The 22,915-nt window shown below is 52.9% G+C and overlaps 1 protein-coding gene across 5 annotated transcripts in view; it reads left to right on the forward strand.

The window, feature by feature from the left end:
• The window catches only part of SCNN1A (sodium channel epithelial 1 subunit alpha), a 37,293-nt gene that overhangs the window by 11,505 nt on the left and 2,873 nt on the right, over positions 1 to 22,915 (forward strand). For 2 of the 5 annotated variants that reach the window (XM_045874000.3, XM_064591662.1), the window contains 8 exons: positions 1,405 to 1,719; positions 3,895 to 4,254; positions 15,319 to 15,586; positions 16,432 to 16,622; positions 19,211 to 19,314; positions 19,709 to 19,872; positions 20,307 to 20,405; positions 20,601 to 20,718. In XM_045874000.3, the coding sequence (XP_045729956.1) occupies positions 3,899 to 4,254; positions 15,319 to 15,586; positions 16,432 to 16,622; positions 19,211 to 19,314; positions 19,709 to 19,872; positions 20,307 to 20,405; positions 20,601 to 20,718 (1,300 nt within the window). In that variant the 5' untranslated portion in view covers positions 1,405 to 1,719; positions 3,895 to 3,898. Of the gene's footprint in view, positions 1 to 1,404; positions 1,720 to 2,158; positions 2,465 to 3,197; positions 3,718 to 3,894; positions 4,255 to 15,318; positions 15,587 to 16,431; positions 16,623 to 19,210; positions 19,315 to 19,708; positions 19,873 to 20,306; positions 20,406 to 20,600; positions 20,719 to 22,915 lie in introns of those variants that run through there. The other 3 variants (XM_064591664.1, XM_064591661.1, XM_064591663.1) reach the window with 3 other exon arrangements.

Consider the following 22,915-nt stretch of genomic DNA (forward strand, 5'->3'; position numbering starts at 1 on the left):
GACCCTCTATTTTACTTCTCTCCCTGTAGCCTTTGTCCATTTTATGGCCACACCCCAGGGTCAGGGGATGGCTAGTGCTGGGAGGGAAGGAACAGCTTGGCTCTGGGAGAGGCTGGGGGAACTTCCAAAATGAGGACAACAAGGCCCTGGGTCCCCACCCGAGCAAGACTCCACTTCTCTGGAAGTCAGGGGAGCCACACTGAGCATGGAAAACGAAGAGGCTCAGCTCTCCATCTGGCCCCCCTCCTGACTCCTGGGTGACTGTGGGCACGTCACTTTGCTTCTCCGGGCCTTGGTTCCCTCCTGCTTTAAGTCAATTGGAAGGGGCCTTTGGGACCATCTGGGCTGCCTCGCCCTCCCTCCCCTCTGCCATTTCACTTTTCAAATGAGAGCACAGGGCCCCAGAGAGGTAAAGTGACTTTTTCAAAGTCATGTAGTTTAAAGGCAAAAATGGGAGTCACAGAATACCTATGACATGGTCCCATTTATGAAAAAAAAGCATAAATTAAAAAAAAAAATACACGTAGGCCTATAAAAAAACACAAAAAGATCCAGATGGATATACAGATTACGACGACTCTCCTTGGGCAGAGGGGTGGGTAGGAAAGGGAACAAAGGGGAGCTTTTGTTGTTCTGTATATTTCTGTATTGTTGGAAAGTTGCATCGCGACAACAATGTATTGGGGCATTATTTCTGCACTTTCAAAGATAATATTTTAAATGGCGCCACGACAGAAACAGAACTGCAGGTCTCAGATTTCTGTTTCTCACAACCACAAACTTGATCTGGCCCGTTCCAGATCTAGAAGGGCACTTTTTCAAAGCATGTGCTGCCTCCTGGTACCCTGCTGGGCAGTTACAGGGACACTGAGCTTTCCCACTCATCCCAGCCCAGACTTTGCAATTCTTCTCACAGAGCCCTTGAGATGAAAACTATGTGCTGCACTGCTTTAAGCCACGGGTGGATTTCAGATACCAGCTAGCGAATACAGAAGACTGGGAGGTGCCTCTGTGAACCTTTCAGATCCAACAGGCGGGGTGCTGCATACCTTATTTGTAGGGAGGATTGCTCCTTGTTTAAGGACCTGGCCCCAGGGACAATGGAAGATCTAGGAGTGTCGCAGTCCCGCAGGAACGTGGGGACAGTGTAGAGAGCTTTTCACAGAGCCAGGGAGGTAATCTGGTACCCAGACTGCTGATGAGCCCACAGGCTCTGTGTGCGAACCTCCCTAGCTTTCAAAGCCAGGTGCGGGGAGGGGGGGGTGCAGGGAGAGCCTCAATTCCCCATGAATCTCTGGCTGGTTCGTCATGGGAAATAAATGGCAAATACCCTAAGCAGACAACCCCACAGGAGAATTCTGATTTTGTGTTTCACTTGGCTGCCATTTTGTTCTGTGCCCTCAGAAAACTGGCTTCTTTTTGTGGAGGGTCAATTTCTTCATCTGGAAAATGAAAGAAAACCCAGTCTTTCCCTTCCTAGAGGGGGCTGTCCTCCGCAGACATCAGGGGAAGCCGGGCTGGGAATCCTGGTTGACAGCACCTCTCACTTGAAGAGGCCGCAAGAGAACTCCTGCCCTGAGAGGAAGCCACAGGACCCAGCTGCACCCTGAGTTTGGTGTATCCCACTTCCCTCTCATTTGCCTGGTACACTCCTCCGTGTTCCCCAAGATGCAGCAGAGACGTCACCTTCTCCAGGAAGTCTTCCTGAGTCTCCGCTGGGTGAGTGCCTCTCCCTGCCACCCTGGGGCTCCCTCAGCACTTAGCTCTTATCTCTGCCACCAAGAGTCCTTATCTTATGTTGCATGCCTGTCCTCTTCCACCCGACTCCATCAGTGCTCAGGCGGGGCCTGTGTCTACACATCCCAGGTCTGCTCCTCCGGGAGGCGGGAGAAGCCAGTGAACATGCTCTGGGCTGCCTCCGGTGGGGGTCCGGTGGGGGTCCACCAGGGCAGACCTGCCATCAGGCCCAGGGCCTGGGCTGTGTGGTTGTGACTCCGTGCCTCCCCGGGCTCTCTCTCTGGGCCCTCTCCCTGCCCCTGCCCTCTCTGTGTGCTCACTGCTTCCACTTCACTCTTTATCCTCTTGCTGGATTAAGTTTGGAGCAGAGATTCTGGAGGAAAAACACAGCCCTGACCAGTGAGCTTTTCCTTCCTTCCAGGGCTGGTGCAGACTGGGGCCATGACCACCCGCTTCCTCCCTGACACCCAGTGCTGCCCACATCCCTCCCTGTCCCCTCAGTGCCTGCTGTCCCTAATGTGCCCTGGGCTTCAGGTGTGTGCCCAGGTGCCCTGCCTGGCCCCTCTCGGTGCTGCCTCTCGGTGACCACATTCCTGCAACCCCGTGACCACAACAGGGGACATTACACATTCCTGGCCTGGCAGCCAATGGTGTAAAAAAGAACAGAATGTCCCAGGGCCCCGCCCAACCTTCAGCTTCACCTGGGCCCCTCCCTGGCCTGGACAAGGTAGGGGGTGGTAGTGAGGAGTCAGGAGGGAAGAGGATGGAGGGAGAGGCAGAGGGGCACTCTGTGCTCCAGGGCCCAGTGGGTCCAGGAGGTGTTCCCACTTTATTGAGCAGGGAGGAACCTTGCAGATACCCCTTCTTCTTCTACAAGACCTGGGGGTGAGGCTGATCAAGGGGTGCCTTTGGAAGGAGTCCCCAGGGAGGGGACTTAGCTCCTGGAAGCCCACTTGGGGCTTCTTCCCCCTTGATCTCCTGCCAGGGAGGGGAGAGTCCCTTCAGGGCTGGCTCTCTCGCCTTCAGCCTCATCTCTCTCCTTCTCCTCCAACTCTGTCCTCCCTCCCAGGTGCCCATCCTGTCCTCCTCCATGGATCTCCCTTTTTCTGCCTTCCCTGTTCTCCTAGTCTCCCCCGCTTTAGTACCCCTCATCCTGGTTGGTTCGTTTTCTTTGTGTTGCCCTCCTGGCTTGGTGTTCAGGATTCCTGTCCTTGTCCATGATCTCCGGCCCTCCCCTGTCAATCTGTCTCTGGTCTCCTTGTCTGTCAGCCCCCCACTGTTACTAGTGGGGTGGGGCTCTCACCTTCCCTCCAGTCCCAGGACTCCCTGGGCACCTGCTCTCAGAGCTCTCCTCCCTTTGGAGAACTCTCAGCTCAGACTCCTCCTTTGCCCCTCCCTCCCCCCTGCCCTGCTCACTTTTAATTGAGATGCTAATGAGGCTTCTGTCGCTTCCATCCCAGCCTGGCGGGCGGGCTCCCCAGCCAGGCTGCTGCACCTGTCAGGTGAGGGGGAGGAGAGGCTCGCCTGCCAGATTCAACTGGAAAGGAACCAGTCCCAGTCCAGCCACAACCCAGGAGCTGGGAGTAGGAGGCGGTTCAGACCTCCTGGAGGCCTTCAGTCGCTGGGACAGAGAGGGAGTCGGGACACGGCCCAAGGCCAGGGCCAGAGACACAGCAGAGAGCCCACCAGGACTGAGAGGGGCAAGGTGGGGAGGAAGAGGAAGAGAGGCAGGACCAGAGAGCCTGGCACACAGACAGGAGACAGGCAAGGAAGAAGAGAGCTGAGAAAGAGACCCAAAGAGAAGCAGAAAGACGAGAGAGAGAGCGAGCCAGCACTGGGACACAGAGGTCCTACAGGAGGGACTAAAGATAGGGCGGACTGACAGCTGAGGAGACAGAAAGGGAGGCGCAGGGACAGAATCCCGAAGGGTAGCTTCCCAGGGAAGCCCAGCCGCAGCTCTTCTGGCCCGGACTCCCGCAGGTCAGCCGGCTCCTGCCTGGGAAGGTGGAGGGAGGGAGGGAGGGGCGGAGAAGAGGGGGCTCAGGGCGGGATGTGGGCCTGGCCAGGAGCAGCCTCACTGTGGGTCAAGGTGATGATGGGGGAGGCACGAGGGCCCAGAACTCGGCACTGACCCCCGGCCCTCCATGACCGGCCCAGGCTCATGAAAGGAGAGCGGCGGGAGGAGCAGGGGCTGGGCCCCGAACCCGCGGCGCCCCCGCAGCCCACGGAGGAGGAGGAGGCCCTGATCGAGTTCTACCGCTCCTACCGAGACCTCTTCCAGTTCTTCTGCACCACCACCACCATCCATGGCGCCATCCGCCTGGTATGCTCCCAGCACAACCGCATGAAGACGGCCTTCTGGGCCGTGCTGTGGCTCTGCGCCTTCGGCATGATGTACTGGCAGTTCGGCCAGCTCTTCGGGGAGTACTTCAGCTACCCCGTCAGCCTCAACATCAACCTCAACTCCGACAAGCTCGTCTTCCCCGCCGTCACCATCTGCAACCTCAATCCCTACAGGTCAGTCCAGCCCTCGGATCCCTCCGCCGCGTCCCGGGCGCCGGGAAGGGGGGTTCACAGGGGCCAGAGGCCGACCCGCAGACCCGCGGTAGCAGGTGGTACTCCTGCGCCCAGGTAGACCGCCCTTGGGGCAGGAGAGGGACTCCCCGACTTGATGGGCTGGCGGCTCTGACCCGCGGGGCCGTCCGAGCGCCCGCGGCTTATTCACGGTGCGGTTGTGGGAGCGACAGCGCCCCCCTCTTCACTTGCCTTCTAAGTCCGCGAGTGGGAGGGAGTGCTGATGAGGTGAGAGGCGGATAACTCCAAAGGGCCGGGTAGAGATCCTTCCCATCCGTTCCCGGAGCAAGAGGAGGGCGGAGAACAAGGCCTCCTCCACCTGGAGAGAAGAATGTGATGGAGAGCTGAAGCCGTGGCAGGTGCTGCGGGTGGCGGGTGGTGGGTGGTGGGTGGTGGGTGGGAGCGGGCAGGGGCTGGGCCCCGGTCGGTTGGTCTGGGCGTAGAAGGGGGAGTTTGTTTCCGGGAAAGCGAGGTGGGGGGTGGCAGCGAAGCGGGCCCAGAGCCCCGAGGCTGGGGATAGAGCTAGAGGAGACCAGGACAGGACAGAAAGCAGCCCCCGGTCCAGCGGTGACCCTTGCCGGGCTGTACGGCTCACCTGGCCAGATGCCTGACTTTTAAGTGCTCGGGTGTGTCCTGCAGTTTTGGGTTTCATCACTGATCTATGCCGGCTTTTCTGGAAGCCGGAGGGGATGGTAACCATGGAGAAGAAAGGAGGTGGGGGCTGGGTGTTTATATATGCCTTTTATTTGTATTCATTCACTGGGTCGCGCAGCACCTTTAGGGCACCTGGAGCATGCCCCATACAGTGCTAGGCCCGCCGCAAATGGGATCATTCATTCATTCATTCATTCATTCATTCATTCAATCTTCACCGAAGGCCAGGCACTTCGCTAGGTTCTGGGAGCCGGAAGATAGAGTAAGACGGAAGAGACAGGCAGCACAAATAAAAGCAGGACAAAAAACAAAACAAAACAAAAAAAACACAAAAAACCCCCAAAACCAGAACAGCAGGACAGTGTGATCAGTCTAATAAAGACTGTGAGAGTCGTAGTCTCTGCCTTCAGGGAATGTAAGATTTAGGAGTGCCTGCATGAGTGTGTGTGTGCGATCACGGCTGATGGAGATTGGTCACCTACTAGGGGTGGAGGCCTCCCATGCATTCTATCGTGTCCTAAGGTGTGTCACAGACCAATAGGGTTGGGACGTCCTGTGCCACAGAGAAAACACTGCCGGCTATTTCACGGATTGGCCTCCCTATGCCCTCCCGGTGAAGGGCGCATTTCCTGAGAAGCTGCTTCATGCACCCCCCACTGCTAAGTACTCTGCAGCACCCCAGCTCCCCCGGCAGCCCCCCAAAGCAGGGACTGTTATTACCCCTAGTTAACATTGGAGGAAACCGAGGCAAAGACAGACAAGTCACAAGGTCACCGAGATAGTGACCGAGCTGTGACTTACTCTCTGACCCTCTCTCTGATCACAAACCCCTGCCTCTTCTTAATACCCCAGATGCGGGACATGGAGTAGATGAAGTCTGTAGTCAGATGTTTACATCTCATTTCCTGGCTCTCCTTCCCCTCCTCCCACCCCTGCTCAGCCTCATTTTTCTTCCTTGGTGCCCATGGGCTTTTGCTCCCCTTCTTCTTGACCCTCTGCTGCTTCCCTGCCCTGATCTTTCCCCCACTTACTCCTCTTCACCCCCTTGGGCCATGGTGGAGGGGTGGGACCCGGGACCGCTCTGAGCCAGCAGGGAGGGGAAGGCAGGCAGGTGGGAGGGACAACAGGCTGGGTAGTAGGTTCTTCATAGATATTTGTGCTTGGAAGACACAGGTGGGAGATGGAGAGGGCCGGGCTCCATCTGTTGAGGCCTGCATATTACCTAAGGTTCTGCAGGGGCCAGGTCATGGGCAGGCCAGGAAAAAGCCCTGGGAGCCAGACCAGAGCGGCAGGCTAGGAGGCAGGTGTCCGCACAGAAAGAATCTCTCCTCCGTGAGATTCCGTGCCTCTCTCAGGCAACTGGTGGCCACAGGGCTTAGCAGAGAGAGTGCACCCAGGACGGGAGGGGAGCCAGGGAAGGCCCCCTAGCATGGGGAACAATGTTGAACACTTGCTACATGCTCATCCCTGCACTGGGTGCTTTATTTTTTTCTTTTTTTCATGTTTTAGAGTTTTGTTTTGTTTTTTAATTTGAGAGAGAGACAGAGATATTGAGAGAGAGCATGAGAGGTGAAGAGAGGGAGAGGTCTTGGGATTGGTCTGTGACACACCTTAGGACACAATAGAAAGAGCTCACAAGCAGGGGGAGGGGCAAAGAGGGAGGGAGAAGCAGGCTCCCCACCCAGCAGGGAGCCCTGTGCCTACGTGGGGCTCAATCCCAAGACCCTGGGAGCATGACCTGAGCCGAAGGCAGACGCTTACCCGACTGAGGCCCCCAGGCGCCCCCGCACTGGGTGCTTTATAAGCACTATCTCACTTAATCTTGGCAAGTCCATGGTTAAGAAATTATTATTATTTCCATTTGGAAATGGAGGTGAAATAATTTGAGCAAGGTCACACAGCAAATAATAAAGAAATAACAACAATGATAGCTAACTCTTCAGGGCACCTGGGTGGCTCAGTTGGTTGGGCGTCTGCCTTCGGCTCAGGTCATGATCTCAGGGTCCTGGGATCGAGCCCCGCGTGGGGCTTCCTGCTCGCATCGGGCTCCCTGCCTGGGCGGGGAGCCTGCTTCTCCCTCCCTCTTTGCCCCTCCCCCTGCTTGTGAGCTCTTTCTCTCTCAAATAAATAAAATCTTAAAAAAAAAAAATAGCTAACACTTCTATAGTACTTAATGTGCCAGATATAAGTTTACATTTTATATGAAATTATTTAATTCTCACAAAAGACTTCTGAAGTAAGTACTAGTATTAGTCCTGTGTTATATATGAGGATATCGAGGCCCAGAGAGGTTAAGTAACCTGCCCAAGTTCACACAGGTGAATAATCACCCTGCCACCCCCACCCACCCCACCTAGCAGCCAGTGCATCTCAGGTTACAGCTGAGTCACAAACCAAGTGTGTTTGATTTCAAAGCTCTTTCTCCCTCTGCACTTTAAGGAGGGGCTGGGTGAAGCACCACAGGGTTTCGGGCTGCTGGTGGGGGCCCATGGGGAAGAGCAGGAATAAGGTGAGGGGTACTCGGGGCGCCTGAGCGGCTCAGTCGGTTAAGCATCTGCCTTTGGCTCAGGTCATGATTCCGGGGTCTTGGGATCGAGCCCCGCATCAGGCTCCTTGCTCAGTGGGGAGCCTGCTTCTCCCTCTGCCTTTGTCCCCCCCCATTTCAAATAAATAAATAAAATCTTAAAAAAGATGAGGGGTACTCATCAGGAATACTCAGCAGGAGAGAGGGATCCAGGGCACTTGGCTCCTGTTCCAGGAGAGAGGCAGGGGTGGGTGGACAGGTTAATGCAGCTGGCTGGGCGGTGACCCAAGCGTGACTCATGGCTGCTGGTCAGCGCCAGGTACAGGAGATGGGCCCGAGGAGTGATTCCTACAGGCAAGCAGCAGGGAGGAGGCGGAGACCAGTGGACAGGACAGAAGAGCTGGTGAGATAACAGGAATGAGGCAAAATCAGAGCAGGGACGCAGCAGGATGCCCACAGCCAGCAGAGGCGGAGCGGTCCTGGGCGGCTTTGTCATTTCTGGGCGAGGGGGCAAGGGCTGAAGACCTTCCATACTAAGCAAGGAAGCACTAAGAATCCAGTGGGAAGCGGCTTTTTTGACCCAAGAGAGAGAGCCAGTCATATCCACATCGAGGGAAAACAGAGCCCGAGAACATATTTTTCGTCTCGTCCCGGGAGGGACTGAGGCTGGACCTAAGGAAGAGCTTGAGATTCTCAGACAACAAAAGAGGTCATGGAACCCTTTCCCAAGATGGCCAAGCAGAGGCACAGCACAGGGGTGGGATGAGGAGAGGGGCAACTCCCCAAAGAGAGACGCTGTGGGGAGGGAGGGCTCTGAGCTGGGCCTTCTAGCCCTAACCCTGCAAGGTGGCAGGCTTGGCAGGGTCGAGAGTCCAGACTCTTAGAACTGCCCTCCTTGGCCCCCAGGGCTGGGCTCCTTCTCGTGTCAGGACCCTCCCCACCTCTGTAGCAGCTGTCCTTAGAAAATTCTTCCTTAGGGGCACCTGGGTGGCTCAGCTGGTTGAGCGTCTGCCTTCGGCTCAGGTCACGATCTCGGGGTCCTGGGATCGAGCCCCGTGTTGGGCTCCAGGATGGGCATGGAGCCTTCGTTTGGTTCTTCAAAAGAACCAAACGTCCTCCTTAGATAGAGCTGCAGTTGGCCTCTTTAAAATGTCTAGCCTCTCTTCCTGGTTCTGTCTCTTGGAAGGAACCGTAAAGACACCTTCTCCTTCTTCACCCACCGACTCGGACAGTAGCACTGGCCATGCAGCTTGCAAAATCCACGATCAATACTGATCCTCCTCCTGAGCTTGTTAGATAAGGAAGGAGATTCCTCCCCCGAGTCAGATGGGAAACCGAGGCTCTGAGAACCTACAGGCTTTGCAAAGGTCGCCCGGCTGTTAGGCGGAGGGGCCAGCATTGGAATCTGCTCTTAGGCTCTACTTTTTTAAGCCCGTAGAGTTACATGGTGGGTAAGAGGCAGGCAGTTCCCCCATGTCTCCGTGGCCTGCTCTTCCCCACCAACAGTAACGATAATAAGACAATAGCAGGAGCTGCACAGTGCCTCCTCTGCTGGGTGTTTTTCTCGGGACTTTTCATGTATTAACTCTCATTTACTTTCCGTAACAACTGGATGCCACATTGAGTCCCATTTTACAGGTGGTGAAGCAGAGGCACAGAGGATAAGTGACTGCTCCGAGGCAAACCATCTAAACAGTGGGCAAGGCTCAGACATCCGCCTGCAGAGCCTGTTAGAACTTAGTTCCTTAGTTCCTTGGATGAAATGGTTTCTAGAGCTTTCACCCCCCAGGCTGTCCCTCCTTTGGAACAAGCCTTAGTTTGTGAACATCTATTGCTCTTAAAATGTTGTGGCCAGAACTGAATTGAACATGCAATCTGAGAGCTCAGAATTGACTCTAGAGGGGCTGACTTTGTCTTCAGGGGGGGCTCACAGCTGAGGGGCTGCTCCAGGGCACCTGCCTATGAACACAGCGTGGTGAAGGCTGAGGTTCCAGAGGCCGTGTGTGTGTGTGTGTGTGTGTGTGTCTTGAAGGGTTCCCCTGTGAGGCAGATTGGAAGCGCTGAGATGTGAAGAATGGGGCTGAGGAAGGGGCCAAAGAAAGGGAAGTCAAAGTTTCTAGGTGGTCCCGGGAGGAGGGAGGGAGGGGAGTAGGTCCCCACATGCACACTGGCTAGAGAGGAAGCTGGTGAGTTTCCAGTGCCCATCCCGCCTAGTGTTGGCTGAGAGTGCTCTCTGAGGGTCCTCCTGGGGGGTGGGACGAAGGCCTGGGCAAATTCAATGCCCAGTGAGAAGGGCTCGTCTGTGTGAGGAGGCCACCGAGGGGCAAGGGGGAGGGAGGAGATGCACACCGGAAGGCGGCCGGGGTCTCAGCCCCTAAGTCCCTCAGTCTCCCTGCTCCTGCTAGTTTGCCCTGGGCAGGAGAAGAGGGACCAGAGGGGAGATGGCCAGCTGCAGGGAAAGGAGGTTTTGCTGCCCATTCTCAAGTGCTTCTGAGCCCAGAGGCAGAAGTAGTGGGAAAAGCAGGGACCATGAAGTCGGCCAGAGCCTGGGCTCAAATCTTGGCTCTGGGACTTCCTTGCTGAGTGGCCCTGGAGAAGCTGCCCAGGTGATGGATGGTCCTCAGTTTCCTCAGCTGTCAAAGGGAGATAGTAATGCCTGCCTGACTGAATTCTGTGAGGGTGTGCCCACCCTCCAGTGTAGGGCTGTCTGGCAGAGCAGATGGGGGGGGTGGTGACTGGGTAGGAGGTCAAGGTTCGAAGGCTGGACTGTCTTGCTAAAGCCCCATGTTTGCATTCTTTACTCCCTCCCCTGCTCTGCTTTCCTCTTGCCAGCACCCTCCTGCTTGCAGGATAAGATCCGATGTCATTAGTGGGTTTTACTCAGTGTCACTTCTCTTGGTTCTAGGTGTCAGCCAAAGGGGAGGGAGAGATTTGTTTTCTGAAGGGGTGATATGGGAATGCATCTCTCCCCCGCCAAAAAGGAGAGAAAACCTTGAAGAGGGAGTGTTTTGTATGGAGCCTGGCCTCTTCTGGGGGTGGAGGGTGGGGTCTCATCAGAGACCTCTCTGGAAGGGGCAGGAAGGAGCTGACTGGGGGGGTGGGCTGAGGGGAGAACTGGCATAGGGACAGCCTGGGGCTCCGTGGGGAGGAGCAATGTGGCTAGAGAAGGTGATAGACCACTCTGAGTCGATGATGAGGGTGAGGGGGGTGTACAAGGCAGAAGAGAGGCACAGAGGAACTTGAGACAGCTTACGGGGATGTGGAAAGGGAATGCTCAGCCAGAGATGTGGTGGCCTATGTGAAAATAACTCCAGCCAAGGTTGGGGGACCTGGATTCTTCCTATGTGACCAGGAGAAAGATGGTTGCGTTTCCCAGGCTTCAGGCTCCTGTCCATGTCTTCCTGATATTCAGTGGCTTCTTTATTTTGTGTCACTGAATGTTTTCTTAACCCCCTGAGAGCTTCACGTCGTATGCAGATCTAGTGCTATGCCCATTTTACAGGTGGGGAAACTGAGGGTGGATTCCGAAAGGTTGAATTACTTACCAACATTACCCTGCTGAAGTGTGTGGCCGGAACACCAGGACCCACATCTGGTCAATTCTGGCTCTGGTGCTCCTTCTGGGGCAGCTTGCCAACCTCCTCAACTAGCCAGAGCCGGCAGGGACAGAGAGGAGGACAGTGTGGTGGATAGAGCGCTTTCTGACCCGGTTCCTGGCTGGGTGACCTTGAACAAGCCACCTCCCTCAGGTTTTTCACCTGTAAAAAGGAATGACAATAGTATTAGCTGACATGGCCAATAGTTTGCTGAATTACACTGAAGAGTACATTAAATAATGTCTATTCTAATACCACAGTGCCTGGCTCAGAGTAAGTGCTCAATAAAGACTAGCCATTTCTGCAGTCATTTATAATTACCAATCACAAGCAAGTCTCTGGGAGTGTCAAACACACACCTCTGACCTGAGCTACATTTTCTGAGGAGATGAGGGGCAGCTGGAGTTGATGCCTGGGGCCTAGCCAGCTAGACTTTATGAAGGAGAGAGAAACCGAGCCAAGGGGAGGAGGTAGTGAGGATATGGCCTAGAGACTGGTTAGGGCCCCTGGGGTTCTTGTAAAACAACCTTGTTTGGGCCCCACCCTTTCCCACGAAACCCAGATCTCTGGCAGTGCCCCTGACACACAGGTTTTTGACTTTTTCCCTTCCCTTCCCTTCCCTTCCTTTCCCCTTCCCTCCCTCCCTTCCTTCCTTCCTTCCTCCCTCTTATAGACAGAAAGAGAAAGTGTGAGTGAGGGGAGGGGCAGAGGAAGAGGAAGAGAGAGAATCTTAAGCAGGCTCCATGCCTATCGAGGAGCCCGATGCAGGGCTCAATTTCACCGCCCCTTGACTTTTCTTTATTTTTTTATTCTTTCTTTCTTTCTTTATTTAAATATTTTATTTATTTATTTGACAGAGAGTGAGAGAGCACAAGCAGGGGAAGCAGCAGGCAGAGGGAGAGGGAGAAGCAGGCTCCCCGCTGAACAGAGAGCCCGATGCAGGGTTCAGTCCCAGGACCCTGGGATCATGACCTGAGCTGAAGGCAACCGCTTAATGACTCAGCCACCCAGGCGCCCCATTGACTTTTTCTTTAATTGAGGTATAATTGGGCACGTGGGTGGCTCAGTCGGGTCAGTGTCTGCCTTGGGCTCAGGTCATGATCCCAGAGTCCTCGGATCGAGTCCCACGGTGGGCTCCCTGCTCAGCAGGGAGTCTGCTTCTCCCTCTCCCTCTGCCCCTCCTCCTGCTCCTTCTCTCTCTCTCTCTCACCTACTCTCTCTCTCAAATAAATAAAATCTTAAAAAATAATTGAGGTATAATTGATATACAATAACATGCACAAATCTTAAGTCCTCACTGAGGTTTGACAATCAAGATCCTGAACATTTCCATTACCTGGTGGTCATCTGAAGTCCATTCCTCTCCCTCTCCCATGGTCATTCTCTGACTTCTGTCACCATCAATTAGTTTGACATAATGTGAATTTGGGTTTTTTTGCATGTGTCTGGCTCAACTTACTGATTTTACTGACCTTAATGTTTCTGAAATTCTCCCATTCTTTTTGCCTGTATCAGCCTCCTTTTATTGCTGAGTGGTATTGATGGACATTTGGGTTGTTTTCAAGCTTTTTGGCTATTATGAATAAAACTGCTATGAACATTCACATACAAGTCTTTATGTTTTCATTGTGCTTGAATAAATAGCTAGGAGTGGAATCGGGTAAAATATCTGGAAGTGAAATTGCTGAGTCATCAGGTAGATGTGTGTTTAACTTTGGTAGTCGAGGGCTACCAAAAGGCTCTCGACTGTGCCATTTTAGACTCCCACCAGCTGCAACTCCAGCTGCTCTCCGTTGCCACCAGCATTTGACATTGTCAGTCTTTTAGGCGCCCAATTATACTTTAGGTTTAGGCTTTTTTTAAAAATTTTTTTTAAGTAGGCTCCACGCTGGGTGTGGAGCCCAATGCAGGGCTTTAACTCAGGACCTGAGAGCAAGACCTGAGCTGAAATCAAGAGTCAGATGCTTGGGCACCTGGGTGGCTCAGTTGGTTAAGCGACTGCCTTTGGCTCAGGTCATGATCCTGGAGTCCAGGGATCGAGTCCCACATCGGGCTCCCTGCTCAGCAGGGAGTCTGCTTCTCCCTCTGACCCTACCCCCTCTTGTGTTCTCTCTCTCATTCTCTCTCTCTCGCTCTCAAAAAAAAAAAAAAAAAAAAGTCAGATGCTTAACTGACTGAGCCACCCAGGCACTAGGTTTAGCCTTCCTAATGGATGTTAAATGGTACCTCCTCCTCCTTTTTTTTTTTAGAAGTTTGCCTTTCTTAAAATTTGTAATTTTTTGTTGTAGTTGACGTACAATATTCTATCAGTTTCAGGTGTATACCATAGTGAATCAATCATTATGGCTTTAATTTGTATTTCCCTGAGGACTAATTATGTTGAACACTTTTCATGTGTTTAGTGACTATTTGTGTATATGTTTTGGTGAATTTTTACTTTATTATTTTTGTTTTGTTTCGGGTTCATTTAAAAACAATTTGCCTTTTTACTGCTGATTTGTAAGAGGTCTTTATATTGCAGGATAAATTCTTCCTAAGGTATTTTTTATTTTATTTAAATTCAATTAATTAACATGTCATGTATTATTAGTTTCAGAGGTAGAGTTTAGTGATTCATCAGTTGCTTCCTTAGATGTTTTTTTTCCAAAAAACGTTTGCCTACCTCAAGGTCATGAAGGTATCTCCGGTGTTTCCTTCTAGAATATTTCTGGTTCTGAATTTTATGTTTAGGTCTGTGATCCAACCTGACTTAATTTTTGTGTATAAACTGAGGTAGAGTTTGAGTTTCCTTTTTTTTTTCTTCTCAATACAGCATACAGCTGTTCCAGCACCATCTGTTTGAAAAAATTATTTCCTCCATTGAATTGAATTGGTGTTTTGGTCAAAACTCGGTTGACTGTATACATGTGAGTTTTGTCTGTCCTTACATAAGCACTACATTGTTTTGCTAACTGTGGCTTCCCTATAAGTTTGGAGTCAGATAAAGTACTCCAACTTTGCTCTTTTCCAAAATTGTCTGAGGGGTGCCTGGCTGGCTCAGAAGAGTGTGTGACTCTTGAGTTCAGGGTTCTGAGTTCGAGTCCCATGTTGGGTGTAGAGATTACTTAAAAATAAATAAATAAACTTAAAAACAAAATTGTTTTGGCCACTCTACATTCTTTCCATTTCCACATGCGCCTTAGAATCAGCCTGTCCGTTTCTTCAGAATGTCTGCTGAAATGTTGGTACGGATTGTGCTGAACCTCAAGACCAATTTGGGAGACACCTTAACTATACAGAGTTTCTGACCCATGAACTCATGTAACTCTCCATTTGTTTTGGCCTTTGAGTTCTCTCAGCATGATTTTCAGGATAGAGCTCTTGCCTATCTTTCATTAAATTTATTCCTGGTATTTGATGTTTATGTTATTTAATATGGTTTTGTTTTGTGATTTCATTTTTCCATCTTTTTGTTGCTAATATGTAGAAATACAATTAACTTTTGTACATTGGTTTTGTATCCTACAACCTTGTTGAATGTATTAGTTCTAGGTTGTGTGTATTTTGTTTTGGTAGATTCTAGCCCTAAGGCACTGCCACTATGGACTTTCATGATGGAGATGGTAATAGGGCCTGTACTGAGAAGGAATGTGATGATTTATACTGGACAGTGTTTAACTTCTGGTGTTGGGCCCCACCCATCACTCATTAAAACTGAGTCTTTGATGGGAGGGGCCGTGTGCGGCATCTGTAGTTTTAAAGTTCCTGGGGAGATTCTAGAAGTGCAGTTAAGCACCCCTAATTGAGAAGGTGCCGGGTGGCAGCCGGGCCCAAAGGCCCGACCCACACAGCGCGGTCCGAGCGAGCGTGTGGGCGCAGAACGAGGCCACACCCTCTCCCGCTTCGGCAAAGGGCAGACGAGTTCCGGGTTCCCAACGCGGCCAGGGCGAGGGGGAGGAGAGCGCCCCACAGCCAGGCGCCTCCCGCCTCTCCCTTCTGATAAACAGGCCGTAATGAATGCCGTCACCGCAGGGGCTCACGGTCGCCTCCACTGCCCCCGCGGAACACCTTGTCTACACCCCCACGTCCCCCGTCCTCCGAGAGCGCCCTGGAGCCACCAGAGCTATTCCCCGCAGGCTTCTCCTTGATGAACCGACCTCACCGGTTTCGGGCGAGGAAACTGAGGCCCGCAGGGGCCAGGCACTCGCGCGAGGCCGTCCCCCAGTCCGCCCCTCCTCCCATCGCCCCTTCTAGGTACACGCAAATTAAAGAGGAGCTGGAGGAGCTGGACCGCATCACAGAGCAGACGCTCTACGATCTGTACAAATACAACTCCTCCAACACCCTGGCGGCCCACCCCCGCGGTCGCCGCGACCTCTGGGAGACCTGGCCGCACCCCCTGCAGCGCCTGGCGGTCCCGGCCCCGCCCTCCCGGGCCCGCGCAGCCCGCAGCACCGCCTCCATTGTGCGGGACAACAACCCCCAAGTGAACTGGAAGGACTGGAAGATCGGCTTCCAGCTGGTAAGGCCCCGCCCCCGGAGGCCCCGCCCCCGGAGGCCCCGCCCCGCCCCGGCGTCCCGGCCCCCGGGTTCCGCCGGCGCCCTGGACTGGGCTGCCTTTCCGGACCCGCCTCTGTTGCCTAGCGACGGGAGGCGGGACCTCGCCGGCCCGCTGGCGAAATACATTAATTGAATAACTATCTTCTCTGCCGGCTTGTGGGGTCTCCTCGCCCCGGCCTCCGTTGGGAGCGTTCCGGCGGCCGGAAGTCAAATCCGTTGTGGAAAAAGCACCTTTCTGAATCGTCAGGCCCCACTGGTGGGACTCAGTTGGGACCCATCAGTAGGGAACTGGGGCTCTGCGGGCCTAAGAGAGAATAAGGAGACAGGAAAAAGACTTAAAAAAAAGTGTTTTAATAAAAAATAAAATGGAGAATAAGCGGAAGTGGGAGAGTAACAGAGGAAAGAAGAGAGACCCCGTTTGGGGACAGTGGACCATACAGCCAGGAGACCTGGGTTCTCGTCCTGGCGCAGTTGCGAGGGCAAACCTCTTGATTCCTCGGTCTTCCCATCAGTAAAATGGGGAGACGAATGCTTGCTCCACCCTCTCGCGCAGACTGTATAAATGACCCACAAGGTGTGCACAGCTCCCGGTCTCCTTGGCCAACCACTCCCTTAAGCCCATGGTTTCCTGGTCCACTGTCCTCCGGGCTTCAGCTTCTGTCTGCCTTCTGTTCTTCCCCACTCCTGGCTCCCCACCCCTGTCTATCAGTCCTCGGGACCCCAGACCACTCATCCTTTGACCTCAGCCTGCCCTGCAGCCTGGACCCTGCTGCTGGCCCTCTGACACCCTGTGGTCTCTGTGTCTAGTGCAACCAGAACAAATCGGACTGCTTTTACCAGACTTACTCGTCAGGGGTGGATGCAGTGAGGGAGTGGTACCGCTTCCACTACATCAACATTGTCTCGTGCCTGGGGGACACTTCTCCGTCCCCGGGGGAGGACATGCTGGACAACTTCATCTTCGCCTGCCGCTTCAACCAGGCCCCCTGCAATCAGGCGTGAGTCCCTCCTGCCTGGCTCCCTGCTCCCCACAGGGTCTCCTTCCCCGAGGCCCATCTGAGGCTCATATGGGCAGCGCCCAGGAAATGCTCAGGTGCAGGGAGGAGAGGGAAGCGCCTCAGGTCCACACCTCTGTCCCGTGGATTATCCTGCAGGGCTTCTGCCGCTCTTGCTGCCTGCGGTGCTGGGTGTGAGTCAGACAGCTGAATATGGATGCCCTGGGAAGGCTGGAGTTGAGCCCTGGCTCTGAGACTCCAATGTCTGGAAGTATGCTTCTCCATCTTTCTAAGGCCTCTTCGTCACTAGCCCCAAACTTAAGAGTGCCTAGGAGGTCATCTTCTTGGAGAAGGTGGGCAGTAATGGTTTGGTGGAAATAGCACGGATTGAATGAGGGAGCGAACCTGGGTCCCTGCTGTGGCTCTGTAACTTCCCGGACAGGTGACTAGGCATTTCACATCACTCTGCAGAGCCCGTTTCTTTGTAAAATGGGGGGTGGGGGGTGGGCAATGAGATCCACTCAATGTTCATCCAACAAATACTGTTTACTATCTGGGCTGTGTGCCAGTCACTGTTTTAGGAATCTGGGATATACCGAATGGGAAAAATAATATAACCTTTGGCCTTTTGGCACTTTTTGTCAAGCGATGAGGATGTTGATTATACCCATCTCCAAGTTCATGAGATAAATGTGAGGGCATTTTGTAAACCGCAGGGAGAAATGGGTCTCATTGCTCTTGAACTCCAACAGGTGAATGTGGCTTGCCCTAGGCCGCCAGGCCAGCCCTAGCTAAGGATCCTTCCCACTCCCCTGCACTGCCCGCCAGGCATTCCCTCTGCCAGAACTTGTCATTATGTCCTTGCAAAGAGGTCATGGCAGGTGGCAGCCTCTGGCCTCTCCTACTCCCGCCTTCCCCTCCTCCTGCTGCTGCTTGATCTTCACGTTTTCAGGTGCCATCTCGCTGTCTCTGCCAGGCTGAGGAAGGGTGCTGAAGGGCCCTTCCTTCTCATGTCGCTGCAATGCACCTGCTTCTCATGTCACCTCCTTCTGCCCCCACGCTCACCTGGCACACACACTCTGGCCAGCGCAAGATTCTGTTCCTGTTTCTCGTCCTCATGTTTGTTTGAAGATAGGCGCTACCTGCTGGGAAGCTTACACCTGCCACCTAAATGTCACCTTCCCAATGGTCCTCTCACTGTGCCAGCCCCGTGCTTACCTCCCCATCAGCGGCAAGTCCAGAGTTCATCTCAGTCTTGACGGTTAGGTCACTTCCTTAGCTCAGAGCCTCATCATTTCTCACCCAGCTTATCATAATCCCCTCACCTCCCATTGTCTTTCTGACTCCAAATCCTCTTTATTCTGTAGCTCTTCCAGTTAGTCCTGCTTAAAATCCTCCACTGTCTCTCATGGCCTCCAGAATCGAATTGAAGCCCCTTATCATGGCTTTCTCCTTCTCTCCGTAATCTTTTCTTTAATGCCAGCTTGATCGAGATACAACACACCATAAAATTCATCCTTTAAATGTATACCATTCAGTGATTTTTAGTATAGTCACAGAATTGTGCAAGTGCAATCCAATTTAAGAACATTTTCCTCACCCTGAAAAGAAACCCTGCACCTACTAGCAGTCACTCTCCCCATTCCCTCCCCTCCTCCAGGCCCTGGAAAGCAGGAATCTACTTTCTGTCTCTATGGATTGCCTATCATGGGCATTTCATATGCATAGAATCATATTCTATGTGGCCTTTTGTCTCTGGCTTCTTTCACTCAGCACAATGTTTTCAAGGCCCGTCCATGTTGTAACAGCACTTCATTCTTTTTATTTATTTTTTTAAAGATTTTACTCATTTACTTTAGAGAGAGAGAGAGAGAGAGAGAGAGCATGAATGAGGGGTCGAGGGGGGGGGGAAGCAGAGGGGGAAGGAGATGCAGGCTCCCCACTGAGCAGGGAGCCTGTCACACGTCTCGATCCCAGGACCTTGAGATCATGACCTAAGGCAGCCGAAGGCAGACGCTTAACCGACTGAGCCACCCAGGCGCCCCCCCTACCTTTTTAAAAAAGATTTATTTATTGGGTTAAATAAATAAATTTATTTATTTATAATAAATAAATTTTTATATATTTATAAATATATATTTATAAATATAATAAATTATAAATATATATTTATAAATAAATAAAGGGGGAACTAAGGTTTAGACATGTGAGAAGCTAGGGAAACTGCTAAAGTCTTCATAATGCAACACAGTGACACAAGAGTGCTCACAAGGCCAGTGAGGTCAGGTGGCCTGGAGGGAAGAGACTGGGCTGGAAGGTAGAGGACCTGTTTTGAGTTCCAAGTTTGTCATCACTGTTTGTGTGACCTTGGGCAGCTCCTTGACCTCTCTGAGCCCTGGCTTCCTCTTCTGTGATGTGGGGGTGATGCTCTCCCAGGCTATTGGTTGGAGTGGCTTAGGGAGCGTGGGTAAAGCTCCCAGGGTGTGTTGGCACATAGTAGATGGTCAGGAAACAAAGGTCACTGGAAGTCCTGCTCTCTCTGGCCCCCTACACTTTCCTTTCTGATCCTACTTTCTCTCTCTCCTGGACAGGAATTACTCTCACTTTCACCACCCGATGTATGGGAACTGCTACACTTTCAATGGCAAGAACAACTCTAACCTCTGGATGTCTTCCATGCCCGGGATCAAAAATGGTGAGCCACTCCTCATTCCCACCATCCCTGACCTCTGCCTCAGGGCTTCCCATGGCCCTGCTCACCCGCCTTTACCCACCTCGTGCTCACGTCTTAAGAGATGCTGTGTGCCGCTGGGCCTCCCCACAGTGTGCCTATCTCTATCCTGGAAGGAGTCTTCTCTGTTCTTTGTCCCCCATGGGCACCACAGACTCGATTCCAGGTGTGATAGGAATCCTGTCCCAGTTCTGCCTGCCCACCCCCGAATCCAGCTCAGGGGTTGCCAAATCCCTACGTGAGTCTTCCTGGCCTTGCCCTCCCCTGGAGCATTAGAGACTGGGCAGGTGGGAGAGGGGGTTCCGTCCCCTACCACTTCTCCAAGACCTCCCCCACTCTGCTCCCTCTGCACCCCCAGGCCTGTCCCTGACGCTGCGCACAGAGCAGAATGACTTCATCCCGCTGCTGTCCACGGTGACTGGGGCCAGGGTAATGGTGCACGGGCAGGATGAGCCTGCCTTCATGGATGATGGCGGCTTTAACTTGCGGCCTGGCGTGGAGACCTCCATCAGCATGAGGAAGGCAAGGGCACTGCCTGGGAGGCCTGGGAGGAGAGCCGCAGGTTGGAGAGGGCAGGGGAGGTGACTCGACAGCCAGAAGACCGGAGAGGGAGTTCATGTGGGGTGGGTCTGAGGCGGGTGGAGGTCTTCAGGAGCAGAATCGGGAGCAAGGGGCTGGAGAAGTAGGGACCTGAGGAGGGACCATGGGTGGGAGTGCTGAGAAGGGTTCGGGACGTGCCTAGGGTTCCCAGGGCGCTGTGTCCTTGCAAGTAGCACTGGGATGGGCATTGGGGGCCCCTGGGGGCATGTTTTGAAATGGTGAGACAGACCAGAGAGGCTGGCAGGGTAGGAGATATAAACCCTCTGGACTGAGGGAAGACAGAGAATTCAGGAAGGGGCCTGGGCCACTTGCTCTGACCTCTGACCTCTGACTTCATTGTGCGTGTGGGTGCGCAGGAAGCCCTGGACAGACTTGGGGGCAACTATGGTGACTGTACCAAGAATGGCAGCGATGTCCCTGTGGAGAACCTTTATCTTTCCAAGTACACACAGCAGGTGAGACCAACCTGTTTCTATGGCAACCATCTCCCAGGCCTGCCCTGTTGGTCCGTCAAAAGTTGGAGGGGTGTATGTGTGTGTGAGTTACAGGTGGAAAGAGGGGTGCAGAGAATGGTTTGTCCTTCCCTTCTGGGGCTGTGTGGGGGGAGGGCAGGCCTGAACCCCCTTTCCCGCCACCCCCATCTCCTCCAGGTGTGTATCCGCTCCTGCTTCCAGGAGAACATGATCAAGGAGTGTGGCTGTGCCTACATCTTCTATCCACTGCCCAAGAATGCGGAGTTCTGTGACTACAGGAAGCATAATTCCTGGGGTGAGACCACAGGGAGCCCCTGGTCTGCCCCGGGGCCCCAGGGCTTTCTTGGAGCGGAAGCACGCGCTCCCCTCTGGGTCCCTCTGTGACGCTAATTCTCTCTCTCTCTCTCTCCTGTGTTCCAGCCCTTAGACTCACCTCTCAGTTTCTTCTCACTCTTTCTCTCTCCTCTATCCCTGTTCCTCCCTCCCAGCTTCTCTCTCTGCGTTTTGGCTTCTGTGTGTTTATAGAGAATCACCCCATTTAAAAATGACTCACAGCGTAAGGAAGGAAAAGCACGTGAGGAAAGTCTTCCTCGCTCGCTCCACACTCTGCCTGCTGAGGTTCTAGTGCACAATCTGCCTGTAGCTTCCCTGTCTCACTTGCCAGGTGCTGGGCAAGGCACAAGACCGCTCACTGGGTGCCGGAAGAAAATACTAGAAGTTACATGTATCTGTCCAATTCCCTAACATCTTCCATTCTATATATGTTTTATAATGTACCTAATGGATCAGTTCTGTAGTAGCAAGTATGGAATTTATAAATCAATACATACAGAGTTACTTATTTAAGATTTTTTAAAAAAGATTTATTTATTTGCGGGGGAGAGAGAGCACATGGGGGGGGGGAGGTGCAGAAGGAGCAGGAGAGAGGAACCCAAGCAGACTTTGCGCTGAGTGCAGAGCCTGACACGGGGCTCGATCTCCCAACTCTGAGATCACCACCTGAGCTGAAACCCAGTGTCAGAGGGGTGCCATCCAGGCACCCGAATTTAAGAATTTTTTACCTACAGGAGGGCATAATCAAAAAAGTTTGGAGAGCACTGAAATCTCCTTTTTATCCTGGTTTAGGAGTAGACAAATCCCTGTTCCTTTCTATAACTATAGCTGAGTTATGCTGCATGGAAGCTCTGTTCTAGGAACCTAAGAGGGAAAGAAAATCCCAAACAAGAAACTAGAAAATAGAGGACTGGCAATCCTGCCGCACCTGAATGGTCCTCCCGAGGTCCTCCTCCCCGGGCTCCCCTGGGCCCAGCTCTCCTCCTGCTGGTGGCCATTGCTGGAGGAGATGAGCCTCCACACATGTAAGAGGACGGGGCAGACCCCTCCCTTGGTTCTGTCCCTGTGGATCTTTCTGCCTCCTCCCTTCCCTGGGGGTGCTCCCCACGGATATCTCCCCTGCCCTGTACTTGGTAGTCCCAGCCTCCTGTTCTCATCTCTCCTGCCTTAGGTCAGAGTGCACCAGAGCTGGAGGGAAACTCCGGGGCCATCTGACGTCACCGGCTCCTTTCTCAGATGAGCAGGCTGAGGCCCAGGGGGAAGATGTGATGTGATGTCCCCCCTCCCATGTGCAGAGCAGGGACTCCCTGCCCACTGCTCCTCGCTGCCCCCAATGATTTCTAAATGGCTGTGAGCTTGAGGATCTGTGAGAGAAAAATAATAATGCTGATTGCTGAGAAGCCAGGAGGATGGGGGAGAGGAACTGGGGGACATGGTCTGCTGTTTCCTAAGGACTCCTGACTCCCCAGAGGAAAGGGCCCAGCTGCCCCCCACACTTTGCTGTTCCAGACCCCCCTAGTCCTTGCAGAACGAAGTGATTTGGGTCAGAAATGGAGGACTTCCAGAACGGGCAACAAAGTAGCAAGAATGACACAATAACCTTACTTAGAACTTGGCAAATAGGGGAGAAGGGGGATCCATAGACTCATCCCCCACCTTTTTAGGTAACAACTTTATTGAGATCATTTCTGTCCCAGGTAATTCACCCATTTAAAGTGCACAATTTGATTTTAGTATAGTTTTAGTTTTCAGTATAATCACGGAGCTGTGTGGCAGCCACAGTCAACTTTAGAACATTTCCACCACTCCCAAAAGAAACTTTTTACCCATTAGCACTCTCTGAGCTCCCCATGTCCTGCACCCGCAGCCCCCTGCCCCACCCCTGGGAACCACTAATCTACTTTCCGTCTCTACAGATTTGCCTATTCTGGACATTTCATGTGAGTGGAATCCTGTGCTATGTGGTCCTTTGTGACTGGCTTCTTGTATTTAGCATAGCATTTTCAAGGGTCATCCACCTTGTGGCATCTATTGGTACTTGGTTCCTTTTCAGGGCTGAATAATATTCCATTGTACAGCTCTGCCTCGTGTTTTTACCCGTTCATCAGTTGACGGACACTTGGGTTGTTTCTATTTCCTGTTTCTCTTTTGTGTGTGAA

This window comes from Mirounga angustirostris, unplaced genomic scaffold (genome assembly GCF_029215605.1).
Source record: "Mirounga angustirostris isolate CCGP_5_RB_7025 unplaced genomic scaffold, mMirAng1.0.hap1 SCAF_5, whole genome shotgun sequence".
Classification (NCBI taxonomy): domain Eukaryota; kingdom Metazoa; phylum Chordata; class Mammalia; order Carnivora; family Phocidae; genus Mirounga; species Mirounga angustirostris.